Source organism: Sinocyclocheilus rhinocerous, unplaced genomic scaffold (genome assembly GCF_001515625.1).
Source record: "Sinocyclocheilus rhinocerous isolate Xijiao unplaced genomic scaffold, SAMN03320098_v1.1 scaffold594, whole genome shotgun sequence".
Lineage (NCBI taxonomy): Eukaryota > Metazoa > Chordata > Actinopteri > Cypriniformes > Cyprinidae > Sinocyclocheilus > Sinocyclocheilus rhinocerous.
Window position 1 is genome coordinate 1,575,829 of NW_015645059.1, and position 14,691 is coordinate 1,590,519.

Below are 14,691 nucleotides of genomic sequence, written 5' to 3' on the forward strand. Positions count from 1 at the left end.
ACACTTACTATAAATATAGCGCATTTTTTATACCCACATAATCCAAAACACCTGCAACAATAAAGACAATATATTACAAGATTGTACTTTTCATAAATACTGGAGGTAAAAACGGTTTTCCAACAAAATGAAGAAACCTGGTGGATAACAAATAATAAAAAAAAATAGGACAATGACTGATTTTGAATGTTGTTGAATTTTATTTCAAAATCACAGGTTTTCTGATCAAAAGCAGCAGAGGACAAAAAGCAACCATCATAAGTTCATCAAAACAATACACCTAAAATTAACAAGTTATAACCAACAACCACCATGCTCATTCAAAAGGGCCAGTCTGCAAGAACACAATCAATAAACTCTCATAATTCTTGCATTGATTAGCCCATTTGCATGTTGCATACAAAAATACTTCCTTATTCTGGTTATTTGCTTTGTAAGCTATCATTTTAGAAAGTAAAATAAAAATGTTTCCATTTTCATCTTACAAATATTTCAGTTGCTGATGTTTTCTGTAGTTTAGTATCAAGCTATTACGTTGTAACTCTGAGTAACAACTGTGAAGTAATACATAGAGCTTCAAGGTTAGTTACTTTCATAAATTCAGTAGCCCTGCAAAATGAGTATTCAATTGTTATCATCTGAAGTAGACAAAAACACAAAAGAAAATTAGGATGGATTAAAACAAAGAGCTAATCAGATAGGCTTTCTGAATAAATGCATCATCCAATGCATCACTGTGTGGTCAGTAAATTATAAGAGACTTCAAAAACATTCAAAAAGACAAGAGGCGTTCTAGAGGTATCAGCTTTTACCAAAAGAGTTTCACTCACCTTTACAGAGTTTGTAAACATGTCTATTAGGATACAGACTGCAAGACCAAACATAAAATTGGTTATCTTTTTATTGCGAATCCATAGATTCTGTACTGTAACTAAATTCCACTTGATGTGAAATCAATATAAATACATTAAAAGATAACAAAATGGATTGAAGGTGACAATGCAGTCATGTGTTTAGTCAGAGAAACCTAAAACTTAAGCCTCTGTGTACATAATGATGGAGGGGCTACTTCAGGGGGGATGTGAGGATGTTGTCGCTTCGGGTTGAGAAACATTCACTTCCCAGCGTTTTCCTCTTAGATCTGGGGAAGGAACATGGTATTGTCAGAACAAAACCCTGATTGATGCACTTACTACTTACATCACGTCTCCATTTCAATTAATCAAAACATTGAGTTTTTAAATGAATCTTAAACTTCAGATGAATATAAGAGTGTTTTAGTACTAACATCATCAATGTCCTCATCGTCATCACCAATATCATCGAACTGAATCTCGTCGTCATCACCAGGCCCGAAGGTATCAGTCTCGTTGATTTTGGCTGCAAGGCACCAACCGTAAGAATTTAATGCCAAGGGATTTAATACAGTGCAGCAAAAAGATCAGCATATTGTAAGCCAAGAACCTCCATTCATCAAGAACCAGGTTTTTCAAAATAAATATACTCACCGTGTTCTGGCAGCTCTCCATAGGCTTTCAGACTCCGAGCCTCATCAGCATTATACTTCAAAATGACATCTGCTTTGTTATCCTGATAAGACATTTCAGAATTTAAAACGTCAGATATTCACTCCAATAAAAAGCCTGTGCATAAAAGAACTGTAGTTTCATCAGCAGCATGAATCTTATTTTTAAACTGAAAGACTAAAGCTTTTAAATACTGTAAACTCATTTCTTTCCAGGCAAACAAATGACATTTATATTCCATTCCTAATACATTTATATTTAATTATATTAAAATCACAAAATATGATTATTTGCTTTGTATATAGCTATATTAGTATATAATTAATTATATTAAAATAAATATTTAAACCTGATAACTCCTTAATCCAGTGAGCATAAACAATTCTATTTTTATTAAATTTTTAAAATAGTATTACAATACATATTTATTCACTTTTTAACACCATGCCAGCATCAAGGCTATTTTCATGGCGATCTCTAAATAAATTATACAAGGTATACAATTAACAAAATGTTACAATACATAATTATATTAAATATTGAACATACCTGCCAGTCAATTATTATAGTAAAAAGTGTGTAAATATTAAATCATATTTAATTATAGCTATATTATGTATAATATTACATGAAATTACATATTAAGAAATATTTAACAAACCTGGTAGTCCCTTAATCCAATGAGAATAATGTCTGATGTGTTAATCCACACCTAAATTAAAGAAAAAAAGACATAAGATCTTGAGTAAGACAAACATCTTAGTAATTATTCCTGTTAAAGAATAAAATAAACATAGCTAAAAAACAACAAAATTCATTTCATAACATTTTGTCCTTTGCTAAAATTTTCCAGCATATCAAAAATTCCATAGCTAAAATGAGTTACATTAGTTAGCTTCATCAAACAATATTGACTGATTGGCTGTGTGGACCGACATAAATGTTTAGACCAATCTCATTCACAAAGTGATGGAAATGCTGAATCTGCATTCAGTCTGAAGCTTCACAGACTGGATCTGTAAAGTGCACCTTTTTCCGGAGCTTTCCTCGGATGTGACAAAGCCGCTTGACTCCATCAAAACACATGGCCTCCAATCTCCCATTTCCCAACATCTTGATGACCTGAGCATATTCTAGAAGACAGAAGAAGCTTTTTAGAAGAAAAAAATTATACAACTAAACGCAGATCATGTTTTGAAGAGAAGGCAGTGCCCTACATCATGAACGCTCATTATACGTAAGAGTATTACAACACACCTTGTCCATCCTCTTTAAACACCAGCTCCCTTTTCTCAGATTCATTCTCATTCTTACCACGTCGCCGATTCTTTCCTCCTTTTCCTGGATACAGAGAAATAAAATGCGCTCAGATACCACCATACACTTGGAAAAATGCCATCTTATTAACACACTACAGAGTCCTATGACAATAACAAAGTGTTGCCTAATGACTGAGCAAAGTACACCCATTCAACAGAATACCCATTACAATGACATCTTAAACTATTGTTAATTTCATGTGTATTTAACTTTAACATGTACGATCCCCTTTACAAATATGAGCTTAATAGTTAAATCTAATAATTTATAAGTATGTAAAGATCAAAATACGTTTAACTGGTCCGCTACTATCCATAAGTAACGTTACCTGCCTAACACAACACATAGCGGCCAAACGCATCCCTTACATTACCTGACAGCAGCTTTTATTTCATATTATGAACCAAAATGCATCAAATACAGAACCAAAAACAAATTCAACTGCCACAATTAAACATCAAACACTGACAATAAACTGCGACATTCAATATCACGCGCAATAACTCACGTTACCATGTGTGCTAAATTCAATGCTAACATCTCACACGGGTATCTTTATATACCACCTTACCTTTATTTTTCGGCATGTTCTTTAAACGACGTCGAAGGCTCTCGTATAACGATCAGAAACGTTAGGGAATTATAACAATATGTCAAATATTTTACTTCTCAAACGAGCGGTTGTGAGTAGATCAGCGCCGCTAGCGAGAAAAGCTGACAACGACGCATGCGCAGATCGCCTCGTCTTCTTCTTCTTTTTTGGCATACCGCACTTATCATTGTGCATTACTGCTGTCTGCTGGTGACTCGGATCAGAAACATTTTCCTTTTTGAGGAAAGTTTATGAGGAAAACAGAGTCCCTTCTCCAGAAGCCCAAGCAGAGCTGCGTGTTCATCTCCTCTGCTTGCACCTCCAGCATCATGCAGCCTATAGAAAGAGAAGCATCTCTGCTAACATTCATATTAATAAACCTAACTCTGCACTTCCTCTTATACCACTTCCATACCTGTCCACATACATACATTTTGCACACTCATACCGTTATATTTCCTATATACTTCCTTATTTTATATTCTATACTATATTCTATATATTAAACCTGTACTTTCTAAGTATTGAATCAATGCAGAGACAATATTATAACCTATATCTGAATCTAATATTTTTTTTCATGTTCGCAGATCGCCTCATTCAACAGCGCAAAACTTTATTCACAACCGCAACCAGCTCAGGAGCTGATAGAATATGAATTTTTATAGTAGTGGGCTGCATCTACAATTTATTATTATCTAAAACGATACGATATGATGATATTATATCAAATTAATATGATATATTAACTAATTTCTGAATAGTTCAGAAGAACTAAAACATTTTTAAGAAAAGGGGAAAAGTACAGATATATTGTGTAAAGCTAAAAGTATAGATGTAAACACGGATAAAAATACAGTTGAAAAGAAAGATGCGCTTGATAAAAATACATTTAAGATTGAAAAAACAAACTAATCGCAATAAATTTACTAGACCTCCTATCCGGTAGGTGGCGACAGTGTCACAATTAATGTGTGGCATCAGAAAAAACAGCATTGCGCCTTGTTTTGAATGCCTTTTCTTATGCTGTATATTTAAAAGGCCGTAAAGTGGAATTTTCTACTATGATCAAGGGATTGTAGGCAATCTAGATGCAAATAACAGCTTGTTCATATAGTCTAAACATTCCATATTAAAGCTCAAACCAGTTACGTCGTAAACATGCTGCATAAATGTGTGGTAGGTGGTTGTCCGAACCGATCGGACACCATTATTCATTACATGTTACCCGAGGATCCGAAAAGACGCAGTCTGTGGTTAAAGTTTATCGAAGACAGTAAAGGTGATGGGGAAGACGCAACCTCTTCATGCCGAGTGTGCGGGGATCATTTCTCTGAGGAGAACTACTTCAAAATGGATCTGGGTTATGCCACATGCATGATACTAAGCGTGGATGCTGTTCCTACAGTACAAACTGTTAATCGATCACCTGAGCCAGAAAGGGAGATACAGGTAGGAAATTCATTTTGTTTATTATATATAATAAACTTAATATATAATTACGGACCCACTTTATATTAAGTGGCCTTAACAACTATGTACTTACATTTAAATTAATAATTTGGTACAGTGCACTTATTGTGTACATACATGTTTTTACATTGTACTTATATTTTAAAAATACCTGCATGTAATTACATCTGTAATTAATTTCTGTAATTACATTTATAATTACACAGTTGACCCATCCCTTACACCTTAACCCACCCTTAAACCTACCCATACCAACAAACCTGTCCCTAACCTTACCCGTATCCCACCTCAATAGCAGCAAAAGTGTTTTGCAATACAATATGAACACAATAAGTACATTGTACTTAATTTTTGATGTAAGTACATAGTAGTTAAGGCCACTTAATATAAAGTGGGGCCATAATTACACTTAAAGTACAGTTACATTTATTCTATATGTAATAGATAAATTAATTGCAATTAAATATAATTAAACAACACTATGTTGAATATATAAGCATATATAGATCGATTTTACAATAAATTACATATTTTAATTATACATAATATAATTCCATTTAATTGTTTTGTATATACTATATAAATTAAATGTAATTACATGATATAATTAAACATCAATATTCTATATGAAAATATTTATTTTGCTCATATGTAAATTTAGGGCTGGACAATAATTCAATATCAATATGTATCGCGATATAATTTTTTTCAATAACGGTGATATGATTTTTAAACACATTTCCGATATTTCGATATACATTACCAGTGTTTCCCATACACTGATTTATTTGTGCCGTTTGACTTCGTTGAATAAACATGAGCACTGCACGTTTCAAAATCAAAAAATGTCGCGGGTGTTTTATATAAATGTATCTGTGAAGGGAACCGACTGTCTTCAGAAAAGTTTCAATGACATTTTCATTTTATCTGATAAAGTAGCATTCATGAGCAGAGCTGCTTTGATTACAGCCATTACTGGAGAAACCGCTAGTTCTATCACTCTAAAAGCGCCTCCTGCTAGCAGAGCATGAGTTTTCATTTTAAATAAGCCCGTCTCCAGCAACATTTCCAGTTTTTGTTGTTCAATTTTTTTGTTTTCTGCAGCAACTCGGAGCACTTTTCATACCCTTTTTTTTTTGGCTGAAGCACATTTGTTTCAATCTATAAGAATAATCAGCCTACACTACCAGTCAAAAGTTTTTGAACAGTAAGATTTTTAATGATTTAATTAATTAAATCATTAAAAAATAAATTTTTTTTTTTTTTTTTTTTTAGAATTCTCTTCTGCTCACCAAGGCTGCATTTATTTGATCCAAAGTACAGCAAAAACAGTAAAATGTTAAAATATTTTTACTATTTAAAATTGCTTTCTATTTGAATAGATTTTAAAATGTAATTTATTCCTGTGATCATACATAGGTAAATTTTCAGCATCATTACTCCAGTCTTCAGTGTCACATGATCCTTCAGAAATCATTCTAATATGCTGATTTGCTGATTATCAATATTTAAAACAGTTGAGTACATTTTTTTTTCAGGATTCTTTGATGAATAGAAAGATCCAAAGATCAGCATTTATCTGAAATAAAAAGCTTTTGTAACATTATACACTATTCCATTCAGTATAATTTTTATTATTTTTTTGAGAAAGAAATTATAGAAATTAATACTTTTATTTAGCAAGGATGCTTAAAATTGATCAAAAGTGATGATAAAGGCATTTATAATGTTACAAAAGATTTCTATTTCAGATAAATAGTGTTCATATCGATATCGGAATTATATCGTATCGACCGAAATTAAGAAATACATCGTGATATCAATTTTGGCCATATCGTCCAGCCCTATGTAAATTACACAATTTATTATATATATTATATAATTACATTTAATGCGCAATTAAATTTTATGTAATATGTAAATCAAATGTAAATATGTACATGTTCTGTAAATATGTAAAATATGTAATTTTGTTTATAATATATAAATGAAATGTAATATGTAATTATATATAAATATATTAAAAGATGTTATGTCATTTTATGTCATGTTAAAATGTTACATATATTTTGCTTATGTAAATTACATAAAAATATTACATATAAATTACATTTATTTACGTTACATAAAGTACATAATTTATATATACATATAATTACATTTAATTATGTTATATGTAATTTAAATGTGTATATAGAAATTTAAACTGTATCTATCTATCTATCTGTCTGTCTATAATAATATGTAATACTATATTATGTTGTATCTGACAGGAAGCAGAAGATGAGAGTGTGGAAGATGACACATGTAAAATCACCATTTCTGAGGCCGTTTCACTTGCTTGTGTCAAAGAGGAGCCTCTTGAATATGAGCTGAGTACCAACATGATGACATCTGGACAAGAGCTGAACTCCTCACGGGATGAGGGTGTTAAATATGAAGAGAGTGAGCTAGCCGTTACTGAGGACGGCATCTCGACTGTAATTTTCGGGGTTAAAGAAAATCATGCCAGAAAGTGTATCAACTGTCTAACTTGTGGCCAGAGGTTCCGTAGTAGACGCACCCTAATGAAGCATCGACGGGCTAATCACGCTAAAAATAAAACCGAATCTGAAGTCAAAGAAAAGTTTTATATTTGTTCAATTTGTGGGGAGAAGTTTCTTAAAATGGGTCTCCTTTTGCGCCATCGAGTCATACACACTAAGGAGAATCCAGAAGGGAGGTTTGTGTGCCAACAGTGTGGAAAGGGCTTCCCCCATCAAGCTTTTTTGAAAGCTCACCAGAAAGTTCACGAGGATGCGGAGTCGACCATGCCGTTCACATGCCACTTATGTCCCAGACGTTTCGGCTACAAAGTTGCTCTCGTTGCTCACATGAAACATCACTCATCCAAACTCACATGCATCTGCCCCATCTGTGAAAAGAGCTATCAGTACAGAGGTTCCCTCATTCAGCATCTCAAATCATCTCATGCTGGAGAGAAACTCTTGTGTAAGACCTGCGATAAGGGTTTCCTAAGAGTCAACGGCTACGTCAAACACATGGACAAACACAACGTGATGACCCCGTTCTACTGCGACATCTGCAAAATTTATTTTTCACAGCGAGGCTACACGGCACACATGGCCACCCATGAGCAGAAGAGCCTTTCTGAGCAGCAGCCTGATGAGTCTGTTGAGAACCAGCCAAACGATACTGAAATAAGTCTTGTCAGTGTGAATAGCTCTGAGGAAGGAATGGATCCAGTGACTGTGAGGCAGGAAGAAGATGAGATGGAGCTGCTCAGTGAAGATGAGATGGAAGTTCTGTCTGGGAATTCAGTGGATCCATCAACAGTCGAAGGTGTGGAGTCTGAAAATGTGGTTGTGGAAAAGGAACTTCCCCAAGATAATCATGAAGAGGAGAAGAAGAGTGAGGAAAGCTCTGGCACACAATGAGATCTCCGTCTAAACAAGAATTTTATAATGAACTGCATAGGTTTTTTTTTTTTTTTTGGCTAACCAAAGGTGAAAACTCTCCTTTGTTTTTTTTCTTTCACTAGTTAGGTTTAAGGTTAAACCTAAAGGCATAATTCTGTTTAAATGTTAAACTAAAAATTGTATATTGTAGGCAGATTTCTGTATTTCTTTTTACAGAATATGTAACCATATATTGTACATACATTTGATTATCTTTTTATCATGTAGAAAATGTAAGCCTCTGTGGTGTTAGTAATAATGTTTAACCGCTAATAATGTTTAGACATTCTACGTGCATATTTACAAAGACATATTACATACATAAGATGCTTTTCTTAAAAACAGTATTAAAATATCATGTATGATTATTACTTTAAGACTGTTGTAGTCTTGATGCGAAGAGACGCATTTATGGTCAGATTTTCTAAATTTTATAGTTATAAATAAACTACTTTAAAGGATTGGCATTAGTAAGTTTCTCTCTCTCTTTCTCTTTTTAAATTAGAAATGAATACTTTTATTTAGCATGGGATGCATTATATGGACCAAATGTGACAGTAAAGACAATTATAATTTGTTTCAATTTCTGATAAATGCTGTTCTTTTAAACTTTCTATTCATTTAGAAAATGTGTCATGATTTCCACAAAAATATTAGGCAGCACAACTGTTTTCAACACTGACAATAAGAAATGTTTCTTGAGCATCGAATCAGCATATTAGAATGATTTCTGAAGGATCATGTGACACTGAAGACTGGAGACTGAAAATTCCGCTTTATCATTACAGGAATAAATTACATTTTTAAAATATCTTAAAACAGGAAACAGTTTATAAATTGTAATAATATTTCATCATATTAGTGTTTTAATTTACCCCAAAAATTTTAAAGGGGTGGTTCACTGTTTTTTTTATCTAGGCTTGATTGTGTTTATGGGGTGCAGTCTAACATGTGTTAATGCTTCGTTTTTTAAAAAAAAACATTATTTTTCACATCATTTACCTTTATTCCACACCGCTCTGTCCCTTCTCTGAGAAACGCGCTGATCATTTCCTGCTTTTATGAAGCCCCTCCCTCAGAAATAGGTGGTGGGCTCTGATTGGTTTGCTAGCCTAGTGTGTTGTGATTAGCTAAACCGCCTCTAGTGCACGTCTAACCGTCCCGCCCCTCACCTCAGCGGCATGTGCTCCGGTTGTATTGTAAGCAAAGGCGTCGTTAAAGGGATAGTTCACCCAAAAATGAAAATTCTGTCATTAATTACTCACCCTCATGTAGTTTCAAACCCGTAAGACCTTCGTTCATCTTCGGAACACAAATTAAGATATTTTTGATGGAATCTGAGAGCTGTCTGAACCTGCGTAGACAGCAATGCAACTGAAATGTTCCCAAGTCCAGAAACGTAGCAAGGAGATCTGTAAAATAATCCATGTGACATCAGTGGTTCATCCGCAATTATACGAAGCTACGAGAATACTTTTTGTGCGCAAAAGAAAAAAAATAACGGCTTTATTTAACAATTCGTCTCCGCATCACCCTGGTGCCATTTTGGAGAATATCCGCTGGACGTAAACAGCGTATGCTGTTCTGTGTCAGCTGCGTCACACAGATACGCTGTTTTCGTTGTTTATGCTCAAACAGCAACATTACACACTAACGTTAAAAAAGTGAAATCGAAATCAATCACCCCTTTCAATGGTAGTGTATATATTTTTAACAATTTTGTTTCTAAAAGCTCAGTCACACTGCAAATTAAGCATGCAAAATTATTAAATGCCAGAATTATAAATAATAAATATAGTGTTAAAACATATTGTTTCCTGCAACACAGCCAGCCATGCAATTTGAATTCTTTGCATTGAATCAGAAGGTCAAAGTGACATTTAGATCATCAAATGTGCTATGCAAATTTAGGTCAGAGTTCACCAAATATGAATCTAACATGCAGCATAATTAAAAGCTTGTCTTTGCGCTTTGGCTTAACCATGTTCTGAGTATTGTACGATGAACACTTTCTATAAAAATGACAACAGTGCAAAAAAATACATTTACAGTCATCATAAAGTTTTTTTGTAAAAATGGCCAACTTTATTTTCTACATGTACAAAAGAAAGAAGGATAGCAGCTTGCTATATGGACAGCAACATTTCCAGCACTCTTCCAAGTCAAAGACGGGAAAAATACAACTGAGATGAAAAGAAAAATGTACAACATATTTAAACTTGCTCAGAAAAAAAAAACCCTGTAAGGAATAATAATAAGAATTAAAAAAAAATATTAAAGGGGGAAAACATCCTCAGTCATGCCCACTTCCACAGAGCTACTAGCTAATATAGCATCTTGCCCATGCACATTTATAAAAATATGTCAAGGCTGTAAGTAGTCACTTAAAAAGTCACTACATATATCTCTGAGCATTTCTGTAATTCTCTACATCCGAACAAATAAACAGGTCAGCAGGTTTTAGGTGAGGCGATACAGCCGTATACATTTCCGTCCCAGCTTATTTTTTTTGTATAATGTATTGCGTTTCACCTGAGTTCTCTTTTTGACATTCTGTGCCGTTTACATGTAGGCCTCCACTGCATTTTCGTGCTTTGGACCTTGTTCACATTGTCGTTTTGTAAATATAACGCTAAGCTAACACCAGCAGTGGTCATATAAACATTTGGACTCGTCTTATAGCCTTGCATGGATCTGCTGAGGGAGTCTCTCCTTTTTCGCTGTCCACAAATGACTGGAGAACAAGGTTTGCTGGGATACGCCAGGTTTGGTGGGACTTAAATATGCAATGTGGCGTTAATGATGTAAAATAATAGGCCAGAACAGGATACAATATGAATATTCAGTGTCAGCCTGACAGGAACATATCCCATATACAACATCCCCATACAACTGGAGCTTTTCGCAACTGTGCGCACACTTTGGTGCAGGAATTTGTTGTCGTCCTCTAAAATCCACATCCGCCCTGAATACATCTTAGCTTTTTATAATGACTGAGATGCAGTATGTTTATATTCATACGCTCAGGTAATTTGCTCTTCAGAAATAGTCCACAGATTCTTCATTGGTTTGCGTTTAGAGGCAGAGGCGTGATTGTACAGGCCAAACTGTTTTTATTGGCCCTCATTGTAACCAGTGAAGGAAGATTTTGATTGTCCACCAGGGGTCCTCAGAATCTACGCTTGGCTCTAAGGCCATGATGCATGGTGGGCAGCAAGCAAGCCGAGTTCAGGCTGTGCTCAAACCAAGCTAGAGGTCACGGGGTTGGAGGTGGAAGGTATTTGCTCATAAAGCAGTGGAGGTCAGTTTTTTCACTCCTCTGCGCTGAGCGAGAATAGAACAGCCCACGGGCTCCAGCATGGGAGGAACGTTCCTATTCAAGGCAGAGTATGTAGCAGCCATCGCCCCCTACAGGAGGAAAGATTTCACACAAACCTTGCTGAATTAAACTGTCTTCTGAAAATTTTCATCTTTTTATAAAATGTAAAAAAAGGAAATTCTAGATAAATATATATACACATCTATCTATCTATCTATCTATCTATCTATCTATCTAGATTCATAATAATTACTCATCTACTGGAAGATATCATCTATCATCTATCTATCTATCTATCTATCTATCGTGATTCATAATAATTACTCATCTACTGGAAGATATCATCTATCATCTATCTATCTATCTATCTATCTATCGTGATTCATAATAATTACTCATCTACTGGAAGATATCATCTATCATCTATCTATCTATCTATCTATCTATCGTGATTCATAATAATTACTCATCTACTGGAAGATATCATCTATCTATCTATCTATCTATCTATCTATCTATCATCGTCATTCATAATAATTAGTCCTTATCTACTGGAAGAAAGGAAGTAATAAATACGATATATATTAAGAATTTAAATATACTTTTAATAATATTAAAAAACTGTTAATACTATAAAAATACAGTACATTTGTTAATAATTCCTTGATATTTAAAAAAAATTCTGTGAATTTGTGAACCTTGTGTATTCTAGGAGCATTTGAAATATAAAATAAGTTTAAGAGCAAAGTAAAATATTTATGGGAATATTTTTTAGATATTTAAGTTTTATTCTAAAGCATAATGTGTGGACAGGACCAAACCTTAACCAGATGGGGGGCGTCCTGTCTGTTCAGCTGGTATTTGGGGAGCTGGTCTCTGTGAAGGATCCAGGGATGTTTCAACACCTGTGCAGCTGTTAGTCTCTGATGGGGGTCTACATGCAACATCTTAGACACCAAGTCCTGTAAAAGACAAGGTGTTTGAATGATTTATTTTGTCTGGTGGGTCTTTAAGGAGATGTTTTTTTGAAGAGTGTAATTTAGATGCTCTTCTCAAGTGGGTACCTTTGCCTCAAGTGAAACAGAGCTCCAGTATCCGCCTGTGAGAGAAAACTTCCCACTGCCGATTCGAGCTAGAATCGCCTCCGGTGTGTCCTCTGGGCCATTAGCAAATGGAGTAAAGCTGAGAAAAAGCCCAGTGTCAGTTGAATACAAACACATTTTCAAAACTATAGTCAGTGCTAGGTTTACATACTTACTTACCCAGTTAACATTGTGTACAAAAGGACGCCTAAACTCCAGATATCACAGGCAGCATCATAACCCTGTTTCTTCAGCACCTGGGGACCAAAATGATTTTTTTTGATTAAGAAACTGACTTTTATTTTACAAAATCTTGTGCCACCTCCGACATGCAAAATGTACCTCTGGGGCCACAAAGTTGGCAGTGTAACAGGGCGTCATCAGCAGTCCGTTTTCCGCTCTCAGCTGCTTGGCAAAGCCAAAGTCACAGATCCGGATGGACTCGGGATTCCCAGATTCATCAACATAAAGGATGTTACTGGGCTTCAGATCCCTGTGAACCACCTGATGAGGAGGAAAGGAAGCTTACGTTAGAACCAAGGTGGCTCACGGACCATATAAATAAATTTTTAAATACATTTTAAATGATCACTTCATTTCTAATTCAAATTATTACTGTTATTATACATTTTTACATAATCATTTCAATTTTATTATATACAGTTATATACACTACCGTCCAAACGTTTGGAGTCAGTATGATTTTTTAAAAAAGAAATTAATACTTTCATTTAGCAAGGACACATTAAATTGATCAAAAGTGACAGTACAGACATTTATAAGGTTACAAAAGATTTCTATTTCGAGTAAATGCTGTTCATAAACTTGAAAAAAAAAAGTATTAAACAGCACAACTGTTTTCATCATTATTAATAATAAGAAATGTTTCTTGAGCATCAAATCCGCATATTAGAATGATTTCTGAAGGATCATGTGACATTGAAGAATGGAGTTATGATGCTGAAAATTCAGCTTTGCATCACAGGAATAAATGACATTTTATAAAACAGATTAAAATAGAAAACATTGTGATAATATTTTACAATATTACTGTTTTACTGTATGTAAAGCACTTTGAATTACCATTGTGTATGAAATGTGCTATATAAATAAACTTGCCTTGCCTTGACTATATTTCATCAAATAAATGCAGCCTTGTTAAGCATATGAGATTTTTTCAAAACGTCTCGAGAACTCTTGAATGGCTGTGTATACTACAGGCTTTTTCATCTATTGCGGCTTGAATGAGACCCTCTTGGCTTCTAATGTTGAGTTTATCTGCATCAGAGCCATTATAAAGCAGTATGTGGTAAGACCAGGGGTGCGGCAGTCTCACAAAGCCTCGTTTCCCAAGATCACAATCTTAATGTACTTCAGCTGGGCTTTAAGTTTCATTCCCTCAGCTATTGTCTCCCTAAACACTGATGTATTGCACACATTTTACTTTGTTCTTTACTATAGTTTGAGCTCTAGAGAGGTCACATACCCCTTGAGTGTGCAGGTACTCCACAGTCTTTGTGATGGTGTACAGCACAGCGCTGGTCTCTCGCTCTGAGAAGAACTTCTGTCTGAGGATCTTATCCAGCAGTTCCCCTCCCTTCAGCAGTTCTGTCACCAGATACACTGAGCGGCCATCGTCGTACACCTGCATACAGTGACACAGTTATATTAGTCAATCATTGCTAATCAGTTTCAATTCAACATCTCTTCTATTTTATTACTAACATCACTTTTCATTAAATGCTATAGAAACCAATTCTGCAATACATAACACTATGATTAGGATGTTTACATCTGCAGCAAAACTAATTTTGTGTTTGTTAAGGAACACTTGAAGCAGATGCATTTATAATGTAAGGAAACAATAATACTAATACACTGCTAAATGAATATGAATGATGGATAACCTGCTCGGAGTAAT

The 14,691-nt window shown here is 34.5% G+C and overlaps 3 protein-coding genes across 4 annotated transcripts in view; 1 reads left to right on the forward strand and 2 right to left on the reverse strand.

Annotated features, from left to right (window-relative positions):
• Positions 1 to 178: 178 nt before the first annotated feature.
• On the reverse strand, positions 179 to 3,600 carry eif1axb (eukaryotic translation initiation factor 1A X-linked b). Its single transcript, XM_016508460.1, has 7 exons — positions 3,418 to 3,600; positions 2,784 to 2,867; positions 2,556 to 2,659; positions 2,188 to 2,238; positions 1,509 to 1,590; positions 1,289 to 1,380; positions 179 to 1,141 (listed from the first exon to the last, which is right to left on the reverse strand). The coding sequence occupies exons 1-7, from the start codon at positions 3,431 to 3,433 to the stop codon at positions 1,136 to 1,138; spliced, it is 435 nt and encodes a 144-aa protein (XP_016363946.1). The 5' UTR covers positions 3,434 to 3,600; the 3' UTR covers positions 179 to 1,135.
• Positions 3,601 to 4,408: 808 nt separating this feature from the next.
• LOC107705252 (zinc finger protein 337-like) lies at positions 4,409 to 8,359 on the forward strand. The gene is made up of 2 exons (XM_016508459.1): positions 4,409 to 4,890; positions 7,185 to 8,359. Exons 1-2 carry the CDS (start codon positions 4,600 to 4,602, stop codon positions 8,346 to 8,348), a joined length of 1,455 nt encoding a protein of 484 aa, XP_016363945.1. The 5' UTR covers positions 4,409 to 4,599; the 3' UTR covers positions 8,349 to 8,359.
• Positions 8,360 to 10,451: 2,092 nt separating this feature from the next.
• Positions 10,452 to 14,691, reverse strand: part of rps6ka3b (ribosomal protein S6 kinase, polypeptide 3b) — a 61,629-nt gene continuing 57,389 nt past the window's right edge. For both annotated transcript variants that reach the window (XM_016508461.1, XM_016508462.1), the window contains 6 exons: positions 14,257 to 14,415; positions 13,113 to 13,274; positions 12,951 to 13,027; positions 12,753 to 12,870; positions 12,510 to 12,650; positions 10,452 to 11,777 (listed from right to left, as the gene is read on the reverse strand). In XM_016508461.1, coding sequence (XP_016363947.1) covers positions 11,655 to 11,777; positions 12,510 to 12,650; positions 12,753 to 12,870; positions 12,951 to 13,027; positions 13,113 to 13,274; positions 14,257 to 14,415 — 780 coding nt within the window. In that variant the 3' untranslated portion in view covers positions 10,452 to 11,654. The remainder of the gene's footprint in view (positions 11,778 to 12,509; positions 12,651 to 12,752; positions 12,871 to 12,950; positions 13,028 to 13,112; positions 13,275 to 14,256; positions 14,416 to 14,691) is intronic.

Excerpts from the sequence above, each read along its gene's own strand:
- eif1axb (XM_016508460.1), bottom strand. Across the intron at positions 2,660-2,783 it reads GTTTAAAGAGGATGGACAAG|AATATGCTCAGGTCATCAAG; the intron begins GTGTGTTGTAAT and ends TCTGTCTTCTAG. Across the intron at positions 2,239-2,555 it reads GAGGAAAGCTCCGGAAAAAG|GTGTGGATTAACACATCAGA; the intron begins GTGCACTTTACA and ends TCTTTAATTTAG.
- LOC107705252 (XM_016508459.1), top strand. The coding sequence starts at position 4,600 with ATGCTGCATAAATGTGTGGTAGGTGGTTGTCCGAACCGATCGGACACC. Across the intron at positions 4,891-7,184 it reads AGCCAGAAAGGGAGATACAG|GAAGCAGAAGATGAGAGTGT; the intron begins GTAGGAAATTCA and ends TGTATCTGACAG.